The sequence below is a fragment of the Pezoporus flaviventris genome, unplaced genomic scaffold (genome assembly GCF_033815535.1).
Source record: "Pezoporus flaviventris isolate CSIRO_AGI_PZ_B2104156 unplaced genomic scaffold, CSIRO_AGI_Pfla_v1 ptg000020l, whole genome shotgun sequence".
In the NCBI taxonomy this organism is placed as follows: Eukaryota; Metazoa; Chordata; class Aves; order Psittaciformes; family Psittacidae; genus Pezoporus; species Pezoporus flaviventris.
In genome coordinates this window covers 7,000,501-7,025,385 of record NW_026892568.1, presented here as the reverse complement: position 1 = coordinate 7,025,385, position 24,885 = coordinate 7,000,501, and the positions used below count along the sequence as shown (strand labels likewise).

Sequence of the window (24,885 nt, the reverse complement as noted above, 5' to 3'; positions counted from 1 at the left end):
TGAAGAATGTGGGAAAGAAAAATCCTGAAAACACCTAAATACCAACCCTGCTCGTAACAGCTTGTGAAATCCAATAGGATCAAGGAACAGTGTGAGCCTGTAGGCTTGCTACAGGTTGGAAGACACCTTTACAGCTATAAATGGTAACCAACATGTCTAACATCCCAACATCTTTCAACAGCTTATCTTTAAAGCAAACCAACAATTACATTAAAATAAAGAATTTTATTGACAAAACTAACTTAGACAAAATGTATTCACTTACTGAATCCAGAAAGCAGAGATAGGCTCCCGAGCTCTGAATGACTGCTTGATTTTTAGCAAACCCAACTGTTGAAAAAACAAAGATAAAATTATGTGGCTGGTTTTACTGTTGTATTTTTTTTAAATCTTACTACCATCAGGAACAGATGAAAGGAAATACAAAAATCAGGATCACGGGAAGTACATGATTTTTCCATATTTAAAGCAAGGTCATTTGTAAATAGTTAATCAGTATGCCTATTTCAGTCATCTTCTCTGAGTGATTATCAGTTCCATGTGTTATAATTCTACCACCAAATAAACTTGGGCTACTTTTGCTAGTACTAGAAGAATATAATCTGCAATATCTACCTTGAAGAGTCAGCTATATCTCGGTTCCACATCCAGTACCTCAGATCATATAGTCACATAACGGCTTGGGTTGGAAGAGATTCCTAAAGGTCACCTAGTGCAACCCCCTGCAATGAGCAGATGCTGAAAACCCCTGGCTGTATATACATTCATCTCTTCAGTTCTAACAAATAATAACAAATCTTAAGAAGGAAAAGAAAGAATAAGAGCTTGCTATAAGAGCTCTTTCTTGAAAAGAAAGAATAAGAGCTAACCTGTTATACCCATCAGGGAAGTTCTGTTCTGTTCTGTTCCACTATGCTCGTTAAATATAAAGTATGTAAATACAAAAAACTTCCTGTGCCATTAGTGTAATGGCACAGGTAATGCAGAGGGGAACCAAAGCAGAATACATAACCAATGAGCACAAACCTGGCTTATTTAATACCACATATAATACCATCTATCAAAGACACTGAAATACAGATTTAGACAATTGACAACACTGGCATCCAGTCTTTTTGTTTCTGACCCCCTGACCCTTGCTGAATCTTTTACCAAGTCACTTCAGGAAGTTGAACTGAAAGAAAACCTTTTGTCAGCTTAATTTCGGAAGCAGATGACAGCATTGGCAGGTCAAACTAATGCCAGGGCAGAAATAAAAAAGGAGGGGGGACAGAGCAGCAATACACAGCCAAGGGTAAGGATGGGACTACAGCAACCAGCAAGAAGATGTATTTCAGTGGTAAACTGAGTTCATCTGCAAGGTTGTTTTATCTGGGAATATTTTTGCATGAAGACAAGACCTACCCAAGAACATGATGGTCTTTGAACTCTTCTCCCAGGCAGCATTATAAGAAGAGACCACGTATATCCAGAGTTATTCTGAAAAGTGCCATATGAATTCCACTTGGTCATAATACCTAACATTTAAGCTTCATTTAAAGTATTTATGGAACCCAGTCAAAGGAATACAGCAAAAGATTGCCCTGACATGCGAACCAAATGAGGTGAAGATATGCAATACTGTAGGGTTTTTATACTTTAATAGAAAAATCTGGAATCGTAAAGCCAGAAAAATCTCACCATGAAGTGAAGCAGGATCATTTTAAATAATACTGTCTCTAAAGTTCCTGCTTTTGCATTTGAAAAAAGCAGAATTCTGTAATTCTCCACTCTTTTTGTGATACAGGTTTAAGTTTACTCAGGAAACAAATTTAAGTGGGCTCAAAGGTTCACTTAGTTTTAATGTGCATGCTCCTTGGCTATTTTGCTGAGTTGTCCAAGTACAGAAAAAGCCTTATGACTGCATTTCTTACTGCCTCAAAGGAACATTATGTCAACTACCAACAGAATACTACAAATGAAGGCTCCTCCTCATAATTGTGCTATTCTTTTCGTACTTATTTTGAGTATTTTAATCCTTACCTTCTTATAATCATGGATTTCTCAGGCTTACTATCTTACAGTATATTACCTTTTTAGACACATATGAACATCTAATCTCACATATACAGTTACTCTCATTCTCCTTCCTATTGGCAGTAAAAAAGCAGCTGGCAAAGTCAGTAGCTACCACAACAGCAGAGCTGAAACCTGGCATGAGCAGTTTTAGTGGGAAACAACTGATGAAAGTTAGCAGGTCTGGACATGCCAAACAAGCAAAACCCCAACACTATGGAGGTCCCTACACAAGCGAGAGGTAGAAGAACAGAACAGAACTAAACCTGCCCAACATCAATGAAATCACTACTTTCACACATCATTACCAGCCGTAAAGCAGCCTGTACTTGTATTTCAATGCTATCATTAGTATACCCGATATTTCAGCAACCTTCAGCAGAAAATAATGAAGAACTAGGAATCAGCAGGAAAAAAAGAGAAGGCAGCTAAAGGCAACTACAAGATGACAATTATATTACTCAATGAATGTTCTGAAATATTTCAGATCTCTTTTTAAAATAAACCACTTTACATAAAATACTGAAATCTTTATGATTTGTTATGAGAAAAAGTTGGAACATGTTTCTTTCTAACATTAAGACAGAAATCATCCTGAAGCTTTTACTATACCAGCCATTTTTTTAAGGGGGATAGAAGAAAACACACATACTTTAGAGGTTATTAGTAAGGGAGATGTAACTTCCCATGGAAGAAACTAGATACTAAAACTGGTTTCAGCACAACAAATCCTATGCTTGGCATGAGGAAAAAAAATTTCTTTCATATTACTTTGCTGAACAAAATGCAACGTTTGTGCCAGGTCTCTGAGTTTTGTAAGGCCTGCTTACTTGGTGAAAAGAGCCTGTTACCATGGTTACAGCCGTAAAAACTTAAGCCTCAGTGAGATATTAACATTCCTCACTCTTGGAAAGAAAAAGGTTTCCTTTTTTTAGGCAAGTGACCCTTTCTTTTTTCTAGGTTCCCCCCCTTTCTTTTACATGCTAGAAAAGAATCAGGAATAAATCCTAATCTTGTGTAAATAGTTGAAGATGTGAAGCCTGACTAGTACATTGTTTCTGTACTAAAGCATCTTCTTTTAAAGGAAAGACTCCTTACAGTTGTAACTAGTCCTTAACATAATAAAAGTAAATCACTGAAAGCAAACAAATACTATGGATTTCAAGTAACCTGCTCCTAAGATGTAACAAAGAAAAGATGTCCTCATTTTAATGGTGACCTGAGAGTGACTTCCACATGAATAAGCTTGGGTTTGTTTTTTTTAAAACTCTGCATTTCATACTATTACTTAAAACAATGCTCACAGCTACATCCCCCACCCCCAATTTATTAAACATTTGTTCAGGTTTCAGCTATCCTAACACTAACAAATGCAAGTTAAAACCAAAAATAACCTGATATATCCCTAATGGCACAATATGCTCCCTATAGTTCACAATTCAGTTTTAGGTTCACCTTCCTAAAGTGCGAAGGTGAACTGACTTCAGAATTCTAGCATGACTTACTGCCAAAATGTTGTACTTGCGTGCAAACTAAAACCCAGTTTACACACAATTGCATCCTACCTAGCTTCTAGATCATCAACTAAGGGAAGTACAATCTGAAAAGAGACTGATCATCCAATAGTTGGAGAGGGGGGTGCGGGAAGATAGATAAATTTCCAGAAATACAAGGAATTCTTGACATTGCTTTATCTGTTGTCCAAAGGAAAAAAATTCCCTCTATGAATCTTGTCTGTCTTTTGTCAGCAGCTCAATAATGCTAATATTGAAAGCTACGCTGTCAAAACAACATCAGATCATGCTAGAAATATTAAAATACTTCAAATATTTATAGCAACAGTTATGCTGTATTAGTTCAGTATTGCTAGGTCTGACAACTGTTTAAAAAACAGCTTTAAATAAGTCCATAGTCAAAAGAAATGATAGTAAATAAAGCCAGGGTCCTGTACCAATGTGCAGATTAATTTAGTGCACAAATTCCAATTTTTCTGCATGTTTCAACATTGGATGATAATTAAACCTTCTGAAAAAGAACTGGGCTTTTTCGTAAAAAGATCATTTTGAGCTATCTGTAATAAGCCTGGGTTTCTTTCAGTTACAAAAGGGGTATTTTGTTAAAAAAAAAACCACCCAACAAACAGAAACTGACCAGATTTTGCATTACAGTGTTTCCAAGGTGTGCCTTTTAAGTGAAGTAACTGGAAAGACACACATTTGGAACCAATTTTCTATCAGGTCTTACCTGTCTACTCCCACAAAAATCCAGAATGATATACAACTCCTATACACAATGTGAACACCCTGTTCTGCTTGGTTTGTCCTGCTGCTCTCCTTTGGAATACAGACTAACACTAGCTTCTTCAAAGAGCAGTATGTTTTATTTCTATTTTACAGTTAAGCAAGCTTGTCTGCTAAAAAAAAAAAAAAACCAACAAACTCAAACCTTAACATAACCAAAACAAGCAAAAGAAGAACTCTTAGAGAAATTCGTTTGTTATCTCCTCCAGGGGTAAATGCAATTCATATTAGCATGTAAATTGACACGGAATCACATCATACACCTTTTCTGTAGCTCACTAAACATACTGGTTTAGCTCTTTGTCTAAACAGGTAGGAATTTAGTGAGAGTTTTTAGCTCACATCAAAACTTTTCTGAAACCTCTGTTTTGATCTGATCATCAAAAGAGAAAGCAAAAACGTATTTTGTTCTATTTCAGGGTCTATTCTGCATTTACTTTTTAAATCCTTCTGTGAGAAATTTTAGGTTTCTTTTTTCTTAAACCCCATCTCCTGAAGATGACTCGGATCTCCAAAAGCCAAAGTAAAACTGTAAGTGTTACCACCACTGTGTATACTACAACTAAACAAAATTCTTTTGCAGAGTAGCATGAGTGTTAAGCCAAGTTCTTCTCTCCTGGACATATAAACAAATCCTACAGAACCAAAACCAACAGGGCCAAATTTTAATTGGGAATGAGGTTTTGAACAGAGAGCTCTGGAACACATTGTGGGTTGGTTTTTTAACACTGCAATGCAAGTAGCTATAAAGACACTTTTCAAACTAAAAAATACAAGATGCCTGCGATAAGAAGCTAACTCTCCAAAAGAATCACTATTAAGCTACATACCGCCTCGAGGTTCAGATGAATCATTGCTACCAACAATTACTGGAACACCAGCATCTTCCAACTTCATCTTCCATTTTTCAATTATTTCAGCTGAAGCATCCTAGAAAAATGATGACACAGACAGCAGCTTTTTAAGTGTATGGTGAACCAAACACAGTCCAAACCAAAGATTCCTATCAGAGACAGTATTTACTTGGGCAGTATCTTAAATAAGGTTGGAAACATACCTCACTGGCATCATTAAAAACAGACAGCTCCATAGTTCCTTTAAAATCTTGTTCCCAAACTGACTTCAAGCATTCATCTAACCAGCATTCACTATTGTGAACAGGCACGATGACAGACTACAAGGAAAGAAACGAAAATTCCAGTGTATGTCAGTATGCACTATTTTTGTTTACTTACACTATAAGAATATTCATTAAAAAGGGCAAGTGCCAGATCTTGCTGAAACTCTCACAAAAAAAAAATGCACTTAAAAATAAAAAAGAAGGCAAAGATCCTCTCTTTTAATTCTAAATATATGATTGACTTTCTTCTTTATCAAGCTATCTTTTTCATTTTTTAAGTTATAAAATGGCTGTTGGTAGATCTCCAAGGAAAGAGACTACTGAAGCAAAAAACACTAACAAAACATCTGCAACACCACACTAACCTATTTCTAGTATTCCTGTATTTCTTAGGACACTCTAAGCTCACTACTTACCAGGAGATGCTCATATATGCAGCCTGTACCCTTGGGCTCTGACCATGTTTCTTAAAATGGCTCTATTTAAAACTGCTATTAAGCACATTAGATGCCGTTTGCCATACTTCCATAGTCTATGATTTCAACTTCAAGCTTTCCTATTACAGCCTCTACTGGTTCAGCCACACACATGCAAAGCATGAAAACCTACCTGAAGTATTTTAAAACTGGTTAGAAACCAGAGATGAGGGATTTTTCTGTTCAGTTACTCACCACTGTTCTAATTAGCCCCCCAAAAGCCAACAATTGCCCCCAAATTCTTTCAGTATCTCAAAAATAAACATTCTGGCTATGCTTGTAAAGGGAAAGGCCAAACCTGTACCTGCTAAGGCCTCTTCTAGATGGGAAACTTGAGGCAAAGAACCCAAGTAACCTGTAAAAAGTCTCACTGGACATTTTAAGAAGTTCCTAGAAACAGAACTTCAACTCATCAAGTGATGTAACCATAAACACGCAAGTTGAAGAAAGAGAAGGTTAGTTCCTATTGCATGTGAGGATCTTACAAAACAAAATACTAGAAGAATATTGAAATTTAATTAATCAAGATTTAGTGACATGTGAGTACATGTACACTGCAAATACAGGCAAATCATACATGAGTAGGAAGATTTGGTGCATGCTTTTGTTTTTCTACAGCAGTAGAAAACTCACAAAGAAGAAATGTGAGAACATTCCATAGCAAAATTAAGACTATTGTTGTCTAAATTGAATGAACAACCTGATTTTTGGCAGGATGCTGTAGGAGGCGAAAGGGGTATTTAAAAGAAGTAGGAGGAAATCTGTCTAAAGTTTTAAGCAAAGCAGGTCTTTGACTTCTGTTTTGGAGAGATAAATAAGTAGAAGGAGAAATAAAAACAAAAATATGAAATTAATTACCAAATAATTCCAACATACAGACAAAAAAAAAAATCAGAACTTTGAGACTAAAAGAACAAGCAAAAATATGAGATTCTAAACCAATATATATCAACTCTGAATTTTAATATCGTTTAGGTCTAGATGGCAATAAAAATGCAACCCTATGCATTTATACTAATCAATCTAACATATTCATTCAGAAAGAAAAGGGTTCTCCAAGTCTTCCAATGACCATATAAACTAGCCACAGGTTTTCACATCCAGAAAAACAAATCATTTGCCAATGTTTTCTGATTAACTCTGTAAAACTGTAACTATTGCATCACAAATCAGCTCAATATTGTCTTGAAAATTACAAAACTGGAACTTCTTTGGTTTATTTCCTCATAATGAACTCCTGGTTTAACTCAGGACAGCAGGGCAAAACACCACAATAAAGTTTGGACTTCAGTTTAGTTTGAACTGAAAACAATACTTTAATGGTAGCACGTGTAAAAGCATCCATAAGTACCTCACTGCACTAAGGTACTCAGGACTTAACATAAAAACTCATAACAGATTAGTATGAAACACAAAATTTGCAGCTGGTACTTGTCCTGAACTAGGCATTCATAAACTGGCCTTGATCCTCAAGTAACTGTACCAGAACACTTCAGTCTCCTTATTTCATTTAAGGAGGGGAAAGCATCAACCAGGGCACTGTTGCACTTATGGATTCATATCAAAAAACCCCCAATGAGCTGGCAGTAACCTCAAGAGACAGTCTCTACTTCTTCTGTCCCAAAACATGTCAACTAAAGCTGACAAACATCTCCAGGGACAGAAACACCAGCCTTGCTAAGGCAATCTCTAAAAGCAGGCATAAAGGAGACCTGGCATACCATCTTCCAAATGGCTGAAGTAATTTTGCTGCAATTTATGCCAACTACCACTTCCTGGTCTCTGCACGGATTATTATTCCAGTTCCCTTTGCAGTAGCCTTTCATATATTTGAAAACTGGTACTATAATATTGAACTACAAAAATACACAAAGCTCCTGCAAAGTAACTTTGAGTGAACACAGGGACACAAATTGAAACAAGTAACGTATTTTTGTCATTGGAATATCAAATGAGTGACAACTGAGTCAGAATTGTCCTTTCACTAGCAGAGAACAATTCATAGTAGGATCCAACAGAGGAACATCCTCACAGCCTGTAAGCCAAGCACAACAGTTAATATACAGAACCATGATCTGGTTTTAGAATCATAGAATCATAGAATAGTTAGGGTTGGAAAGGACCTTAAGATCATCTAGTTCCAACCCCCTGCCATGGGCAGGGACACCTCACACTAGAGCATGTCACCCAAGGCTTCGTCCAACCTGGCCTTGAACATCACCAGCGATGGAGCATTCACAACCTCCCTGGGCAACCCATTCCAGTGCCTCACCACCCTCACAGGAGGGAATTTCTTCCTTATATCCAACCTAAACTTCCCCTGTTTAAGTTTTAACCCGTTACCCCTTGTCCTATCAGTACAGCCCCTAATGAAGAGTCCCTCCCCAGCATTCCTAAAGGCCCCCTTCAGATACTGGAAGGCTGCTATGAGGTCTCCATGCAGCCTTCTCTTCTCCAGGCTGAACAGCCCCAACTTTCTCAGCCTGTCTCCATACAGGAGGTGCTCCAGCCCCTGATCATCCTCGTGGCCTCCTCTGGACTTGTTCCAACAGTCCCATGTCCTTTTTATGTTGAGGACATCAGAACGGCACACAATGCTCCAAGTGAGGTCTCAGTATTCCAAGTGAGGTTTTGAGCATTGTGACACTACCTGGTTTTTCCTGAACTTCTGATACTCTAGAGTAAGACCTGAAACAATTTCGGATCTTTTTAGTAGTGCCGTTTTGCTATCACTAAGCTGAAGATGATGATTCCCAGCTTTGCTGCAAAATGAATTTTGATATATGGCAAAGATGGCAGAATGTGAAATGGTTAAAAGGCAGCTCAATCCCTTTCCTTCTACAAATGTATTCACCAAAAAAAAAAACACTCTCGTCCTCCCTCAGCTAGGCCTGAAAACCAACACATCAACCACAAGATAGAAGGAGAAAAAAGTGAGGTTTTAAAAACCAGTGTCAGAAACCATGCACTTGAGAATGTTTTGAATCCAAGAGCTCTCTTGTTGCTGGTATTACCACCAGCATCCTTCACTAAGAAGATACCTACTGACCAATTCCAAAGTGTAAACTTACTTTCACTTTCCACAAATTTCAGGGCAAACAGACGCCCACTTCCACATCAGAGTGTGGGAAATCTATTTTAAAAATCACTTTCACACTGCTGAAGATTCCAGATTAATCAGAAACCACTGTTTTTAAACAGTTTTCATACGAGTCATTATTTCAAGCCATTTAGAAACTCACGGCTGCTGGCAGAAGCACACTCGTTTTGCCACATCTCCTACGCGGGTTACTTTAAACAAACCCAGAGAGACTTTTCAGGCCACAAACTTTGACCTGCCTTTAGGATGCGAGACTCTGTGAAGCTGTCCATCATTTTTGCTTGCCTATTGATCTCTATGGGTTTGCTTTTCAGATAGCTGGCTCACTAAACCTAAATCACTGCCAAACCACAACAGTTGTATGTGTATAAACGTGAAAAAATAGTAATAATTAAGAATAAACCCAAACATTGTTACAGGGAGCACTAATAACGCCGGCCCGTCACTGTGCAGGGCCAGGCGGCACATAGCCGAGGCTGAGCCACAAACCCCGCTGCTTTCCTGCACCGAGCAACCGCTGCACCCACACACCTCCACGGCGAGCACCGTGGGGAGCGGGGAGCAGGGAGCGGGACCCGGGGCTCAGCCCCGAGCTGTCCACCCGGCCCGGCCTGCCCGGCGCCCCGGCTTCCCTCAGCCCCAGCCCGCCTGACACGTACCACCTGGACGGCGCAGCCTCGGCCCGCCGGCGGCCGGGGGGGCACGGGGCGGCGGGCCCCAGCTCTGCCCGCCTCCGCCATGACAGCCTCCGCCTCTCACTCCGGAACGGCCTGGGGGAGCCGGAGCTCCAGGCCGGGGTGGAAGCGGGGGCCCGCGGGGTGCTGCCGGTCTACCCCCCCCGCCGCTCCCGCTCCTCACGCCCGCGCCGCCGCCGCCGCCTCGTCCCTTCAGGCCTTTCCCGCCCCGCGCTCCAGCGGGAGCTGCCTCAACGCGCGCGGGGCAGAGGAACAAGGATGGCTCCGGCGGCCGGAAGCTGCTTTGGGCGACGGGCTAGGCCGGCGGCGAGCAGCGAGGCGCTGAAGGGGGAGGCCGGGCCGGGAGGCCGGGAACGGCTTCGGCCTGGGGCTGGAGGGCCCCGTGAGGCGATTTAAAGCTTTAAAGGTGCGAGGTGTCAGCTCCGGGTGCGCTGGTCGAGCCGCAGGCAGCTGAAGGTCTTCTCTGTGGAGGCAGCAATTAGTTAAATAAGCGGTGCCTGCGGTTTCCCACCCGTTCTCTAATGGCAGTGTTTTACATGTGTCTCTCCAGTCAGCACTGGGCTGCTCAGTGCGACCAGGGCCTTTTCCAATGAAAACGAGGAAATACTTCTTGGCTGCAGTGATACCATTATCGATCATTTACTTCCATGTGCAGCCACTTGGTCCCCTGGAAGTATTCACAGCTAAAAGGTACAGCAAGAGCAGGCCCTGTACAACAACCTGTTTTAAACTTTGCACAAAGCGATCCTTGTTGAGCAAAATCCAGAGATTATCCCTTGTTTATCTGAAGAGCGTTCAACAGCCAGACAATGCAAGCAGCAAACAGAGCAGAGTTATCTTAAAGTGTTCTCTGGCACACCAGTCACAGAGCTGAGGAGGTGAGGACGACAGCCAAGCAGTAATTCACCCTCGGAATCTATTTCAAGTTATCTACACGGCTTCTCTCCATCCAGCCTCAGTTTAATCTCTCTGTGAACAGCACTGCTGAATACGATCATTGCTTTCTCTGGCCATGAAGGCTGAGAGCACTTCGATGCTGCCTGCATGCCTTGTGTTATCTAAGAAAGTGTAGCAGAGTATTGCTTTACTCGCTCTGAACCAAACAAAAGTCCCAGTCAGGGACCAGTGCCTCATTATGTGAAGCAGTCTACAAAACGCAGAGCAAACCCCATACTTCCTTCCCAGAGGAGAGCACAGAACCGACCAAAACCACCAGCAATGTTATACTCTGCAGCTGACCACCGAGGGTAATTAAATACAAACATCTCCTTAAAACGTGGTTCTCATTTGGGGGGATTTTGGACAGACTTTTAAAGGCCCACAAGCATGCAGAAACCATTCAGGGGGATTTTCAGTGCAACCTAGGCATCTAGCTTCCATTGTGAGAGTTGTTACCTACTGGCTTTTGAAAACCTAGCAGGCATTTCTGTGTTCTTGGGCAATTAAATAGTTTTCAAAATACAGTCCATTGTTTCAGTGCCTGTTCCTCTTTCATGTGGGTCAGAATGGAAAGAAATCTAATGGTGTCGCGACAGACTCATTTAGAAACAAGCAAAAATGGTTTGGTCCTAGTTGTACTTTCAATTGCTCTGCTTCATGGGTTTTTCAGAGTGGTGAGGAACAGCACAGAAAGTTCTCGCAGCTAAAAGCATTCCAGAGTCTTAAGACTTTTCTCATCATACTAGTTTTTAGCTTTTATTTCTGATAAAACAGTCTCTTGAGGATCATTACTGTGAACCTAAAACCTGCAAATTCTGGAGGCTTGAGCCATCAAGTAGAAAGTTTCCTCATCTTGATGGAAAGAAACGGTATCTGGAAAGTTGTTTTGCTTTCTACATTTAGCTGTCATTTCAAAAATGACACAGCCTAGTTATAGTAGGAATAACTTAGACCTATTGACTTGTGAGGACAGATCTCAACTGATTCACTGGGAGTTTAAAAGAAAGACAAAAAAAGGACTCCTTGTGTAGGCTGTCACTGGGGTTTTTAGGCCAAGTCGGCTTGGGTTTAGTTTCTTTTTGTACGGGTCAAACTGTAACTGGGAGGGTAAGAGAGTATCCTTACAAACAAATCAATTTCTTGGTGTTGTGGAGCATGTGGGCAACTTAATTCAGGCATATCTTTATTGGGATGACTGAGTGAGTATAGAGTTTTCTTCTAACACCTTTGTTGCTGAATTTGTAAGTTTCACTACTGAATTATTTCCAGAACACACCATATTGAAAGGATCATTCAACAAAGTAGGTAAAATATTCAGTTTACAGCTAGCTTTGAAACCACTTCTATTCAAAGAATGCTTTGAGCTTCCAAAAATGGTCAGTTATGTTCATAAATATCACTGTTAAGTGGCAAGAGGGGTGCAGTATTTCTTATTATAGTACTATAGGGCAGAATGGGATTTGAGAAGCTCATCTAGCAGTCGTGCCATCCTAAGACAGGATCAACTTTGTCATAAACTTAAACAGGGGAAGTTTAGATTGGATATAAGGAAGAAATTCTTTACTGTTAGGGTGGTGAGGCACTGGAATGGGTTGCCCAGGGAGGCTGTGAATGCTCCATCCCTGGAGGTGTTTGAGGCCCGGCTGGACAAAGCCTTGGGTGCCCTGGTTTAGTGTGAGTTGTCCCTGCCCATGGCAGGGGGGTTGGAACTGGATGATCTTAAGGTCCTTTCCAACCCAAACCATTCTATGATTCTATGATTCCTGACAAATAACTACTAGCCTGTTCACAAAGGCCTTCCTCCAACAATGGAGGTTTCAGAACATCCTCAGACAATTTATTGCAGCCCTCAATATCTTTACCCTTAGAATGAATTTCTTAATATCTAGACAAGGGGTAATGGGTACCAGTTACTGCTGAGGAGATTCTGACTGGACTCAAGAAGAAAAATTTTCCGAATGAGAATTATCAGCCATTGTAATCATCTCCCCAGGGAGGTGGTGACTCCCCAGCACAGGACGTCTGGCCATGGTGCTGAGACATCTAGTCTGGGTCATGCTTTACCTAGAAGGGATGGACCAGATCTTTTTCCCCTAGCAAAAACATCCAGACACCTATCATTGCCTCAGTTTTAGACTTGTTGAGCCTATTGCATGACTTCCCTCTGTTACACAGAAGCTCCTTGCTCTCTCTCTTCACAGAATAAAGTCTTCAGTTCCCCGGTTTAGGTAGCGTTAGTAGTTTAAATACTTTCCCTTAGGCAAAAGTTAGCCTCCTTTCCTCCTACCTCAGCTGATTCACCAAGTTGACCACATTTTAGGCCAGATGTGAAAAGTTTTGCTGGGCTATTAAAACAAACCAAACCAACAACCTCACCACCACCACCCCCAGCACTCTGTCCTGCTTTTTTGCAGGCCTAACAAAGAAATAACTATTTCATTATCAGACATAGAGTCAGTACAAATGAGAAGGCAACTAACCTGCCAAAGATAAGACCAGAATCCCTTATACAGGACACAGCCCAGCATCCCCTGAGTCTGTAGCTCTGCCCTGAGCTTTCAGGGGTGCTCTCACAGCTCTCTCCCCAGCGGTTTATCCCTGCAGCTGTGCTTTCCCTCTCAGCTGCCTTCTGGCTAATGCCTATGTTAACTCGTAGTTTGCCTGAGAGGGCTTGCAAACTCCATCCCAAATCTGTTATTCCTTATCCACCCTGCACCCCGCCACAGCCACTATTTATGTATTGTCAAGTTGCTGTCACAGTTCCCTCCCATCCTGCTCTCTTGTTAAGGTTATGCACATCTGATTCTTTCAGCCCTTCCTCGCTGTTCTTTCTGTGTTCAATCTCATCTGGACTCTCTTTGGGTTCTCTGCATCTCCACTGGAAGATGAGACCCAGCGCCAGACCTGCGGTTCCTGCTGGGGTTGGACCAGTGCTGGGCAAGCAGGATTACTTCGCATGTCTTGCAGGCCCTACTCCTGTTTGCACAGCTTAGTGCAGTGTTTGCCTTTTTCACAATGGCTTGACACTGTTGACTCGTAATCAGCTTGTGATCTATTATATCCCCTAGATCTTTTTCTGCATGAGGGAAACAGTATTTTAGCAGTTTTATTCCAGTCAGCCACATGAGAAGAAAATGACTGAAGTAGTGTGAGTGAGATTATCTTCTTTGTGCTTCAATACCAGAATTGTTTACTGGTTTCCAATTAGTTACATGTGTACACCCCGTTAAGGGAGTTGCACAAGTGCTGCTAATGCCTTCCTTTGGCCTTCAGAGCCTTTATTACTAGTGGAGACTAGTACCTAGGAGTTATTTGGGCCAATTTCCCTGTGTACTCAAGACTTCAAATGCTCCGCTGAAATTGCAGGGCTGATTGCTCTGAAAAAGCCTCTTACAATTTAGAGATACTGAGGTTGAATAATCTTGTTGAAAAATTCTGTTGCTTTTTTGAGAAGTGGTGTGTGAAACATTTGTCTCTTCAAAACACTAGCTGTTGTTACAAAGGATGTTGCTGTTGCTTGGTTTTTTTTTGTTAAATGAGTCAATCTGAAGAAGCCTGTGGTTGTTTTAATGAGCTGGCAAATGTCACAAATATTTTGTTAACAGGAGAACTGGACTTAAGTACTTTTGTGGGTAAACTAGAAAGATGGCATTCATTTCAGTACCAGTCCACACCTCCAAACATACACTCTTCTTGACCACCACCAGTCATCCCGCTCCCCATTTCATGTCCTCCCATCACCCTGCTGGGCCACACTGCAGTTTTCTGCAGGTCCTCTGTTCTGCTTAAGCTATCCTCTTAGCTGCTTTAGTTCAGGCTACTGAGTATACTCTTACGTTTAGTGTGGCCTTGTGGCAATAAGGCTGCAGGATATAAAGTAGTGGCAAGGGAGAGGCACAGTTTTTCCACAGAGCTGAAGATCATCAATGCAGGTTTTTCTTTACCTAGGGCTCCAATACTTGAACAACCTTTATGCAAAGTTACACTTTCATTTGTCAATCTTTTCATAAAGGAATGCTTCTATATAATGTGTGTATATAGAGAATGCAATAAAAGAAACATTTGAAGTCTGCTGCAGAATGCAGTGATAGGCAATAACCACCTGGTTAATACAGCTTAGTTTTGTTATTAAGTAACCAATTTGAAACCTAGTAAAGTCATAATGGTATTTTCCTTACTTACCCGAAAAGCTTTATAAGTAAGTTATTTGGTGGGGAAAAAAAAAAAGTTATTTACAAAAGATAGTAAGATTCAGATAATGGAAATAGATAAAAGCTGGCCTTGAAATCCCATTTTCCTAATCTTGACAAGTTCCTGTGTGCCACAAGTGATAACCCTTGAGAATCAAAGCTTTTACTTGAAGAATAAACCTCTAGACAGTTCAGTTTAACTTACTTGTTTTTCAAAACCATGCCTCTGTTTGATCTTCTTGATGACTGATGTGTTAAATACTTATGAAATGAATTTTTGCTCAAGAGCTGAGGAAAGTAGGTGCAATTGTGCATTTCCCAAGAATTCACTGGTAAATTCATACTGTCCACAGTCAGAATTCTGTTGAACTTCAGTACCTTTGGGAGCTTAAACTTCTTTGTATATAAGCACAGGAAGCATCTGACATTTTAAGATGGGAAAGTGCTTAAAGAAATAAATCATATAGCTACAAAGGAATGTATATATAACAGGAACTGGGATGTGTATAATACACTGAGAACCACAAGACAATGTATTGGATGCACATCTTTATGTGACATACAGACAGAAAGGGAAATGAGTAACATTTTGAATTATGACTTAGCCAAAGGCCTCTATAAAAAAGATTACAAGAATTGTATAGCTCTAGAGAATACAGCAACATTTACTTAATACATCTTCATTGAAAACAGAATTCAATAGGCTCTTTAAATCCCAATACTACCCTATAAATAACACATATCTTATTATATCTTTTAATATAATTCTTAAAATACTAATCTACTATGGAAAGTGTGTCTTAAAGTGCAGTTTATTATGACTAATTCCATTCCAGTGTTGTTTAATTTTCAAGCAAAGACTGTTTTCCCATCTTCCTGTAAATGCCAATTCTTCAGACTCACTCTGGGTTATGAAATTCAAAGTTCTTTCCAGTTCACGCATCTTCAGTAAAACAGTTTTACAGCTTCATTGAAGTTACTGATAATACTGCTGATAGTACAGAGGTTGGATAGTGAGCAACTTACTCCCTTTCAGCTGTATTGGCTGTGTGTTGTAAAAGAGTAGTAAAGATGTAATTCTTGACAGAAAATTGACCAGATGTGAGCAGAACAGAGACAGGAAACTCTTCTCGCTCAGTGAAAAGCTGTTACTCCATGTTTCTGTACTTTCTTTGCTGAATGTAACCCTTCTCAAGGCCAGGAAGGCCTTTGAACAGCCTGACAAATAAGCTGCTAACCTGAGGACCTCCTGCTCTGCAAGGAAACATGCCAACAAGATGTGCAAGTGGTATCTGTGATGGCTTGTTACTGTCTTATCCAATGGTGTATGTGGGTCCTGGGTTGTGGGAAGGACAGAGACACGGCCCCCATGTGAGATCTTCTGTGAAGTCAAGACTCATGATAGGGACATCTTCATGTTGGATAGAGGAGGTGTGTGATGCTATGGGGAGCAGGAGGTGAGGACACCACCAGCTCTTGCGGCTGCGCAGCACTGCTGCACTTCTCTGGCTTCAGGGCAGCTGAGGAGAAGCCATAGCCCCATGAAGCACTGGGATGATGGGGGCTGCCAGCACTGGGGCACAGGAAGGGTAAAGGAAAGGAGGGTCTGCAGCCTTTCAGACCTCAGCAAATCTCTCTGTGTAATAATCCTTCCAAAGGACATAATCAATTCACCGTAATTTTGTGTGAATAAGCTAACAATTGTGTCAAAGTGATTTTTAAGGTGGGGTTATGATATCTTCTCTGACATTACAGATAGAATTTGGCTATCAAAACTATTTGAGGAGGAGGTCTACAGAGACTACATTGTTGTGCAAGCAGGATATAAGAGATGACAGTAAATTATTCCATTGTGTGAAGGCTCCCTGGTAACATCGTCCCGATGCCATTAGAGCCTGCAATAAACCACCATACACAAAAGACTCTACTTCTCCCTCCCTGTGACAAAATGCTTACTCATCTGCTTCTGCTGAATACTCTTATTCTTTCCATAACCAACCCAACTTAACTTCTATCTAAACTTTCCCTTCCCAAATTAGGTACTTCTTTTTTTTTTCTGAACTGCAAGAGAGAGTGAGCTTTAAATTCACGATCTGGAAGCCAAGATCCTCATTTTGACTTCAAGTGAAATCAACTAAAAATAGCATTTTGCTAGCTTTGCTTCTTGTGCTACATCCAATTCTTTGCCTATTGAGGAGGAATTCAAGGATATATAAGTGTCCAACTCCATTGATAGCATTGACCTAGAAGCAGATCCTGCAGGTTTTTAAATACTGGGGTATCTGTAAATGCATATGAGAAGTTTAATTTTGTTTTAAAACCTCCACCTGTATAAAGTTGTATTCTTTAGTGTTCTCATCTTGGATTCTCAGATTATTTAGGTACCCAACAATCCATGTGCCAGTTGTGGTTATTATGCATGTAAACTTGAACTTTGACATTTCGTACTGTTGCAGAACATTGGTATGTGCATTCCTTTATCTTCCCACCGTCCCTGCAGTTGCTCTTCATTATTGTCAGTGCTTATTAGTTGGAAAACTACATTCCAGTTTGTTTGGGCCAATTAAGCAGTTGGAGAGAGCAGCTCTTGTAGGATTCCCACTAACTGTGTATCACCAGCCATCATCTACTGATGCATTAAACAGACCTGAGCTCTGCTGCGCTCTCAAAGAAGCAAACCCTTGTTTCTCAGTTGACCAGCTTGCAAAAGCTCTTCAGAATTCTGGGGGTTTCAGTCTCTTACAACAATTAAAGGGGAAAAGGCATTCTAAGTAAGAGCTGTTGTATGAATGATTGTCATAATTACTTTATATCAGTCATGTGTTTAGGATGCTGTCTTCCTAAATGCCAGCAGAGGAAACAGTCCTTGTGCTGCTTCAATATTGTGACTTGCAGCCTGTCTGAAAGCATAACAAAGACTTGATTGTGCAAGTGCCCAGCTGATCCAACAAGCAATGAATAAGTGAGCAATGGTCAACAGTGAAGGAGTGGATATCACAGAGGGCAATTCAAAAAGGTTATAGTGCTGTGAAGTGAGGGAGGCGTGAAATGAGATAGAACTAGAAATACAAAGATAATCAACTAGTAGTTAGTTTGAAATGGCCCATCATGTTTTGATAAAGCACAAAAAAGTAATATGACTATAAACCTCCCTTACCTTCGAAGTCCTACACTAATCTTTTTACCCTTCAATGGATTTGCTTGGCTTTTCAGCCAGAATCCTGTTGGAGAACGCAAGAGATACATAGACATATACATTACTAAGATGGCAAAGGTCAGATTTCATACATACTGCTTCAAGGACTTATCCCAAAAGCATTAAAAAAAAGAGAGTTTGGGTGACCACAGCATCTTCTAAAAATATTAACATTTATTCTGGCTGCATGGTATTTCCAAGTAAAAATGCTTCTAAATTTGCTAGTCATTTCTTGACAGGTTTTGTTAGATTTCATGGCTTGTCACTGTCCTGGGACATTTCAAATGAAGATCTTTTAGCTTCCACAAGGCCTGTCAGCATACCTTCAAGCTTTCATGTTGTTTGGCCTTTGCCATTGCTCTCACAAGAAGCTAGCAGAGCGCCATAAATTTATGTCAGTTGATTTTCAGAGCTCCTCACCAACTAAATTCAGCATCATAATATAGAGAAGTGTCTTCCAGAAGGTCATGCAAGGAACTGAGTGGAAGCTTTGACAGAGAACCTCACTTGTCTTCTCAGTCCTGTATCAGCGGAGAGTTTCTGTGCTCAGATTTGTTGGCACCTAAGTGAGAGTGTAATCTGACCTAATAAAGCCAAAACATGCTTTGAACAAAAGCTGAAAGCCATCAGAACCTCGTTCAGCAGATGTATTGTTTGTCATCTGGAAACACTGCAAAATAGAAAGTTTGTCAGCTGAACTGCAGGTCTCTTTGGAGGAGTTTTCTTGCTGTCGAGCTGGGTGGTGCTAAAAGGGATGCAGGGCCCTTTGCCCCTTCCTTCAGATACATCTGCTCTGAAAATATTGCCACAAAGCAGCACAAAAAGCCCTGCTTCGTGGAGCAGCACAGATCTCATTTCATTAGCTGATCCATTGTTTTTCCTTAAGCAAATATGTAATAATGTAATTCCTGATCTGCTTTAATCGGAATTAGTGCTATTTCTCCCAGAATGTCACTGACAGGAGAACTGTGCAGGCAGATTGGGTATGGACAGGGAGCTCTTTCTGTTTTGTCTCTGTTAATGCTGCTTTATTTGCTAAGACATCACTTGTTTAGGGAGTGATTGAGTTTAGGAAGAAGTGAAAATCCATGTGCTGCTACTAACAATGAGCAACACTTGCTGCCCTAGAACTGCTAGTGTATTAGTGTGGGGGGGAAGTTTGTCATATAAAAACTACCCCATGGACTAAATATGGCTCACAGGAGCTTGTCAGCCTTGCTCTAAAATAATCCCTGTCGTCAGATCTGAGGTGGATCTGAAAAGACCTGCTGTTGAGAATTAAGTGTGAAATTTGAAAACGATTAAGTTGAATTATTTACCCTGTAAGTTCATCATGTCTGCAAAAATATCCTCTTCCCTTCTAGTAACCTGGCAACGAATACACAGGGCACAATTATTTTTGCACAATTTGTAGGAGACTTGCATTAAAATGCATGTCAGTGGCTTTATTTCATGACAAGCAACACTGCAAATGTTTGTTTATCCTGGCAAGGGCTGGATTTGTTTAGTGTAACTTGCATTAGTTTTGTCTAAATTCTGAAGCAGAAAGGAAAATATGTTCTTGTTTTCAGAACAGTGTTACAAACACTCTCTTTAGCTTTGTTTTTATTATGAGAAGTGAATGCTAATGGGTTCGGGCCTGTGCTATCAGATTCTCCCACCAAGTACTGGAAACTTCTGAATGGGTTTGCAGCACTACTGATTGCACAGGCTGAGGCTACAGGTTGCAGGCTGTTTGTAGGCTGGAGGAGCTGGAGAAAATGAAAAACTAAGCCAGCCAAGAGGATATACATCAAGATAAATATCAGCTTCACCAGTGGCATGAATTACACTTTCTAAAACAGGAAATTAATGTTCATTAGATGGTGGAAATAAACAACTGGTCCTCTTAAAAGTCCTCAGATTAAATGCTGGGTTTCCGAGTGCTTTTTGGCAGACATTTGGAATACCTAGGTTATTGTGAAATGAAAAGAAAACACTAATTCTTGTGGATGAAACACACAGGACTATCCCCAGAACAACAATATACTGAGGCCTCTGTAGAGGTTTTTGGTTTTGACTTCAGCTTCATGCAGTCTCAGGCATGCAAGCATGAGTTAATGCCTGCAACCCAGAGGAGTCTCTAGGCTTAGGCACTAAATCCTCTGCCCGGGTCCCTAGGTCCTGAGATAGGGGCTGCTGTGTGGGATGGCAAATGATGAGTGTTTCTTAGCTATCTTTTGTGCTTTGTGTTACTTTGTTGATACTCCTAATAGGCTGCTTGGGTGCAGACATCATCCCTTTCAGTGCTTTTCAGTTTGATGTGCAGTTCCTGTCTGCATGAGCTGGGTTGCTTAAACACTTTAAGGTGTTTGGGAGGTGGAGGGGGGACAGCACCGGAGCCATTGCTACTGATGCTGTGGCCCTTGGCTCGATGAAAACCAAGCTGTGAAATTTGGGAAAATGGGCCTTGGTAGCATAAACTATGCTTTTTGCACTATCACAGGGCATGGGTTTAATCCTTACTCCACTTTAGACTTCTTGGCCAAGATTATGACACCTCACTCAGTCTGCCTAATCTGCATGTATTTTAGCTGGCTGAGGTGCTTATATTAAGAGCAATGAAGCCGGGAGTGTAGTCAGTCTCCCTCTGCAGTCAGCATGGAGAGGCAGGCACTTGCAGAAGGTGATTCAGTTCTTACCTGGGCTGAGTTACTGGACTTGCAAAGAGGCTTCTAGGGAACACCGGCGAGGAGGACATACCTGACCTCCCTGCTTAAAGGCCAGTGTTAGTCCTGTGTCTTACTCCTCTCCATATGCAGCAGATGGAAATAAAGACCATGAGCAGAAAGGGACATTTATTTGCCAGCAACTCTTTTAAGTGCAGAAATTTAAAAAATAAAATACACACACTGCCCAAACTACTGATTTGCCTTAAATGTTCCAGTATTCCTGGTGAATGGATTTCACTGCCTGCAGAGGTGGCATCCCTGTGTTCTGCACAGCGGGAGCCCATACGTGTAACTCGAGGCACACCTACTGGTTTGGCCACATCACAAGTCCGGGCATCTCCACCTGTTTATTTATTTATTTTAGGGTAATGTCATATAATTAACTTGTCCAAATAATGATTACTGTTTGTTTTTTTTTTTTTTTTCCCGGAGTTTTTCTGCTTATCTGACAATTAAGACTCGGTATTTTCAGTCTCCCATTTGCGCCTGCAGCGAGATCCATTGATTCGGGTGGGAGCTGGTTGGGATCCGAATGCAAACATCCAGAGGCGGAAGCTGGATTGCGCTTGCAGCGGGAGCTGTTTGTTCCCGGCGCTGCCTGTGTGTCCAAGGGGAGAGGGGCAGCTCTGCTCCAGCGCTCCCCGCCCCCTCTTTCAACACTTCTGCAATGCTGCCTCGCTCTTTAAAATGCAGTCCCTAAACTGACACTGTTCCATCAGCAGTACTGCTGGCCTATGGCTCTATTTCAGCGCGCAGTTAATGCTGGCTGCTTCTAGGAAAGATTTGCTTGTGTTTCTTTTAATGGGTGTCATTTTCTGTTACATTCTGAAAGCCAAAATGTTACCATTTAAAACAGAAACAAAACCAAGAAAAGCAAGACCTGAGTAGTAGCAATTTAGGAGTAATAGCAACTATGCTCAGATATTAGGACTGAGAGAAGTAAGCAGGAATAGGCATAAGGGTGCAATTATGGGTGAATGTATTTTCATTACTAATTTTAATTTCATGAGAGCAAGTAACATGGTACCCCCTCTACTACACACAAAGATTTCCCACTGTCCATTCAGCTCAACCTCTCCCTGGTTTATAACTCTGCTTACTCCCATCTGTCTGCTGGATTTACCTTACAAACTCTACTTCTTTCATATTACACCTATATGAATTTTCTGTTGTCCTCTCTGTGGCTTGTTTGAATTCTTAGACCACTCTCTTCTCCCTCCTGCTTTGCCATGCATGCTGCTTAGCTATGGCTTTGCCTTTCCACAAAATACCCTGCTTCTCCTCCTTCCCCCTCCTCCTTTTAAAGTCTCGGATTTCCCTTGCTGGCAGCCGGTGAGAGGCTGCACACCATGCACTAGCTGTTGGGTCTGCTCTGTAACCACAGGACCCGATTCACCTCCTGCAAGCTGAGTAGTGTGAAAATAAATCAGCTGAGAGGGAGCTGGGTGGGAGTTGCAAAAACAGGGACACATGGTGAAACCAGCACATGGGCTAGGCAATGACCAGCAAGGCCCTTGAGAAGTTTGCAGCTCTCCCATATATATTCCCTTTGGGACAAGCAAGGCTGAGTGAGACCTTTCAACAGATTAGCTCTGCCACACTGTTTAAACCAGCTTTGCATGTTCAGCTGCGATGTGCTTAACCCAAAATCCTGCATCTGAGAGTATCCTTACTGTGCCTTGGGGCCAGGCCCCAGCTTGGCAGGGGAGTTTTGTCCCTAATACATAGGATCTAAATGCAGCCGTGCTTTGAAGAAAATGTAAATCCAGACCTGAGCTTGAGCCCATCTCTAATCACTGCTTGATTTTGTTTTCTCCAAAGTACCAAAGCAAATTAGTCATCTCTCCTTCAGCAGGTTCTCCTCCTGCAGCCGCCTGCTCTCTGAGTCCTTTCAGATTGCCACTGTTGGTGCCTGGGTTTGTAGCTGTGACAAGCAAATATTTAAAGTGAATTTAGAAGCAAGTGTCGGAAGTGACTGTGTAGATCCTCATTTTCAGGTTGCTCCTTGAGGAAGGTGATGGAGCTTTATTGGGGTTCAAGTGTTTGAGTGTGTGAAGCTGTTTCCAGAACCTGTATCTCCAGTCCTGCCACATTAGGCCAAGTATAGTAGTAACTTAGTGGCTTCTATTTTCAGAGTAGTGTGAAAACTTTGCTGCAGAGGATTTATGTTTCCATTTGACATTATACAATATTTTCCTTCCAGATTTCTGTGAAGTTCTGCTCTTTCTGAATTGTAAATGTGAAAAAATTACTGTTCAGAATGTTCTCTCTTGAAAAGATGTTTGCTTTTCACAGCTCAAACAGAAAACAGCTCAGTGCATCCAAAAGCTGCCTCACCCTTTGAGCGTGTTCCCAGATCTCAGCCAAGAGCACTACTATGGAATAGCTGTGAGTAGCCGGAAGAGCATTGTGGGGATTGAGATGCAAATGAGCAAACCAAGCAGCCCCCTTCTCTGCAGAGGTTCCCTATCTCCTTCTGCCCCTCACTTTTGAACTGGGGGAGGCTTAACCTGGGCATGGCTCTGCAGCCATGAGCCCTGGCTCTGCAGCCAGAAATGCTGACTCTGCGACCACAAATCTGGGCTTTGCTCATTCTAAGACTCATCAGCTTGGGTCAGATGAAGGAACTGCATCAGCATCAATAAGGGCATGGAGGACAGGAGAGGCTTTCAAAGCCCCCATGTTGCCATTACTTTTCTGGCTCCCCTGAACTAAATGCTGCTGCCTTTTCTGAAGGGGGAGAAGGAAAGCCAGTGGCAGTGGCAACTGCAAAATAGCACATGCTGTTCTGTATCGTAAAGTTCCCAGTTTTCAGCCAGTTTCCAAAGTTCCAAAGTGTAATGTGAGCAGCTGCCTGGGCACTTGTTTGTTTTGTCAAATGCAGTGAGTTAGAATATTGCAAAGGAAATCAGATACAGTAAGTTGGGAGGCAGGCAGAGGGTCTCACATCTAAACACACGGAGGAATAAAGCCCTACGACGTTGTCTCTGTATGCTTTTCTTTCCAGTATGAGGGAAGGAAGCAAAACATTCCAACAAAATCTCCTTCTAAAGCAATAATCAAGGCACTGAGCTCTAAAGCCCGTGTCGCTGCACATGACCGGGAGAATAAAGCATTTTGCATTTATTGCATGTTGTCATCACTTTGCTCAGTGTTGTCCCTGCATGCTAATTACATATTTACATGCATTGCATCATTTGATGGAATTACTGTAATTATGTTAATACATCATCATCAACAGAACAGTACCTGTAATTTACCAAACAAAAACGACATGAAAAGCTAACCCCGCAAATGGCACTGCAAAGGATTTAATCCCCGGTGCAGAAGCAGGCAGGAAGCACTCAGAACTGGAATATCCCAGTTTAGCCAGCAGATCCTCCCAGACAGCACCAGGGCACTTTGCAAGGTGTTTTAAAAGGTACTAACGAGGGAAACACACTGTGAGCAGGGTGTAAATGTTTAATACTCATCTATGAACTCTCACCTAGAAAAATCTGTGCGGTGCCCTTAACAAAACTGCCTGACAGGCACTTGAAAAGAGCAACAGGAGACCAAGAAACTCGGTGATCTGGAAATGCTTTAACCCCTCTCCTATCTGCGGATGTACAGTATCAATCTCGACTCCCTTGTTGCTTCTTTGACAGAAATACGTGGCGCCTGGCATATCGGAGCACAGCCTGTGTGCAGCTGGATCCTCTCGCCCTGTCCCCATATCCAGGGTTCTTTTCCCCATTTATCCTGGCCCTGGTACTTTGGGTTTTGGGCTGATTCACTTCCTGCGCTTCCCTCACATCCTAGAAGGCATTCTTTTTTTGCCTCTAGTTTCTCGCAGAAGGCACTCTGCCACCAAGGATTAAGTATCTGAAGTCAACAGTGGAATAAACGGGGACATTAAACAAGACAAGGAGTTATCCAGAGTGGTCATTAAGTGTTGGAGAGTTTTACAAACACCATCGAGTCCCAAGTGCTTCCTGCTAAGTGAAGACACAAGAAGGTTTCAGCAAATTCATCTCCCCCCTCCCCGCACGCTGCAAAGCGCCCAGGTGGAAACCTGCTGCGGGCAGGGGACCCGGGGTGCACGGCTGGCACCGGCTGTCCCC

The 24,885-nt window shown here is 41.7% G+C and overlaps 1 protein-coding gene across 4 annotated transcripts in view; it reads right to left on the bottom strand.

Annotated features, from left to right (window-relative positions):
* Positions 1-9,881, bottom strand: part of B3GNTL1 (UDP-GlcNAc:betaGal beta-1,3-N-acetylglucosaminyltransferase like 1) — a 118,249-nt gene extending 108,368 nt beyond the window's left edge. For 2 of the 4 annotated variants that reach the window (XR_009743764.1, XM_061455617.1), the window contains exons 1-4: positions 9,711-9,881; positions 5,413-5,529; positions 5,186-5,285; positions 266-330 (exon numbers count right to left, since the gene is read on the bottom strand). Coding sequence is in view for 3 of the 4 variants with exons in the window: in XM_061455617.1 (XP_061311601.1) it covers positions 266-330; positions 5,186-5,285; positions 5,413-5,529; positions 9,711-9,791 (363 nt within the window). In the remaining variant the exon portion in view is untranslated. Of the gene's footprint in view, positions 1-265; positions 331-5,185; positions 5,286-5,412; positions 5,530-9,710 lie in introns of those variants that run through there. The other 2 variants (XM_061455619.1, XM_061455618.1) reach the window with 2 other exon arrangements.
* Between the last annotated feature and the right edge of the window lie 15,004 nt (positions 9,882-24,885).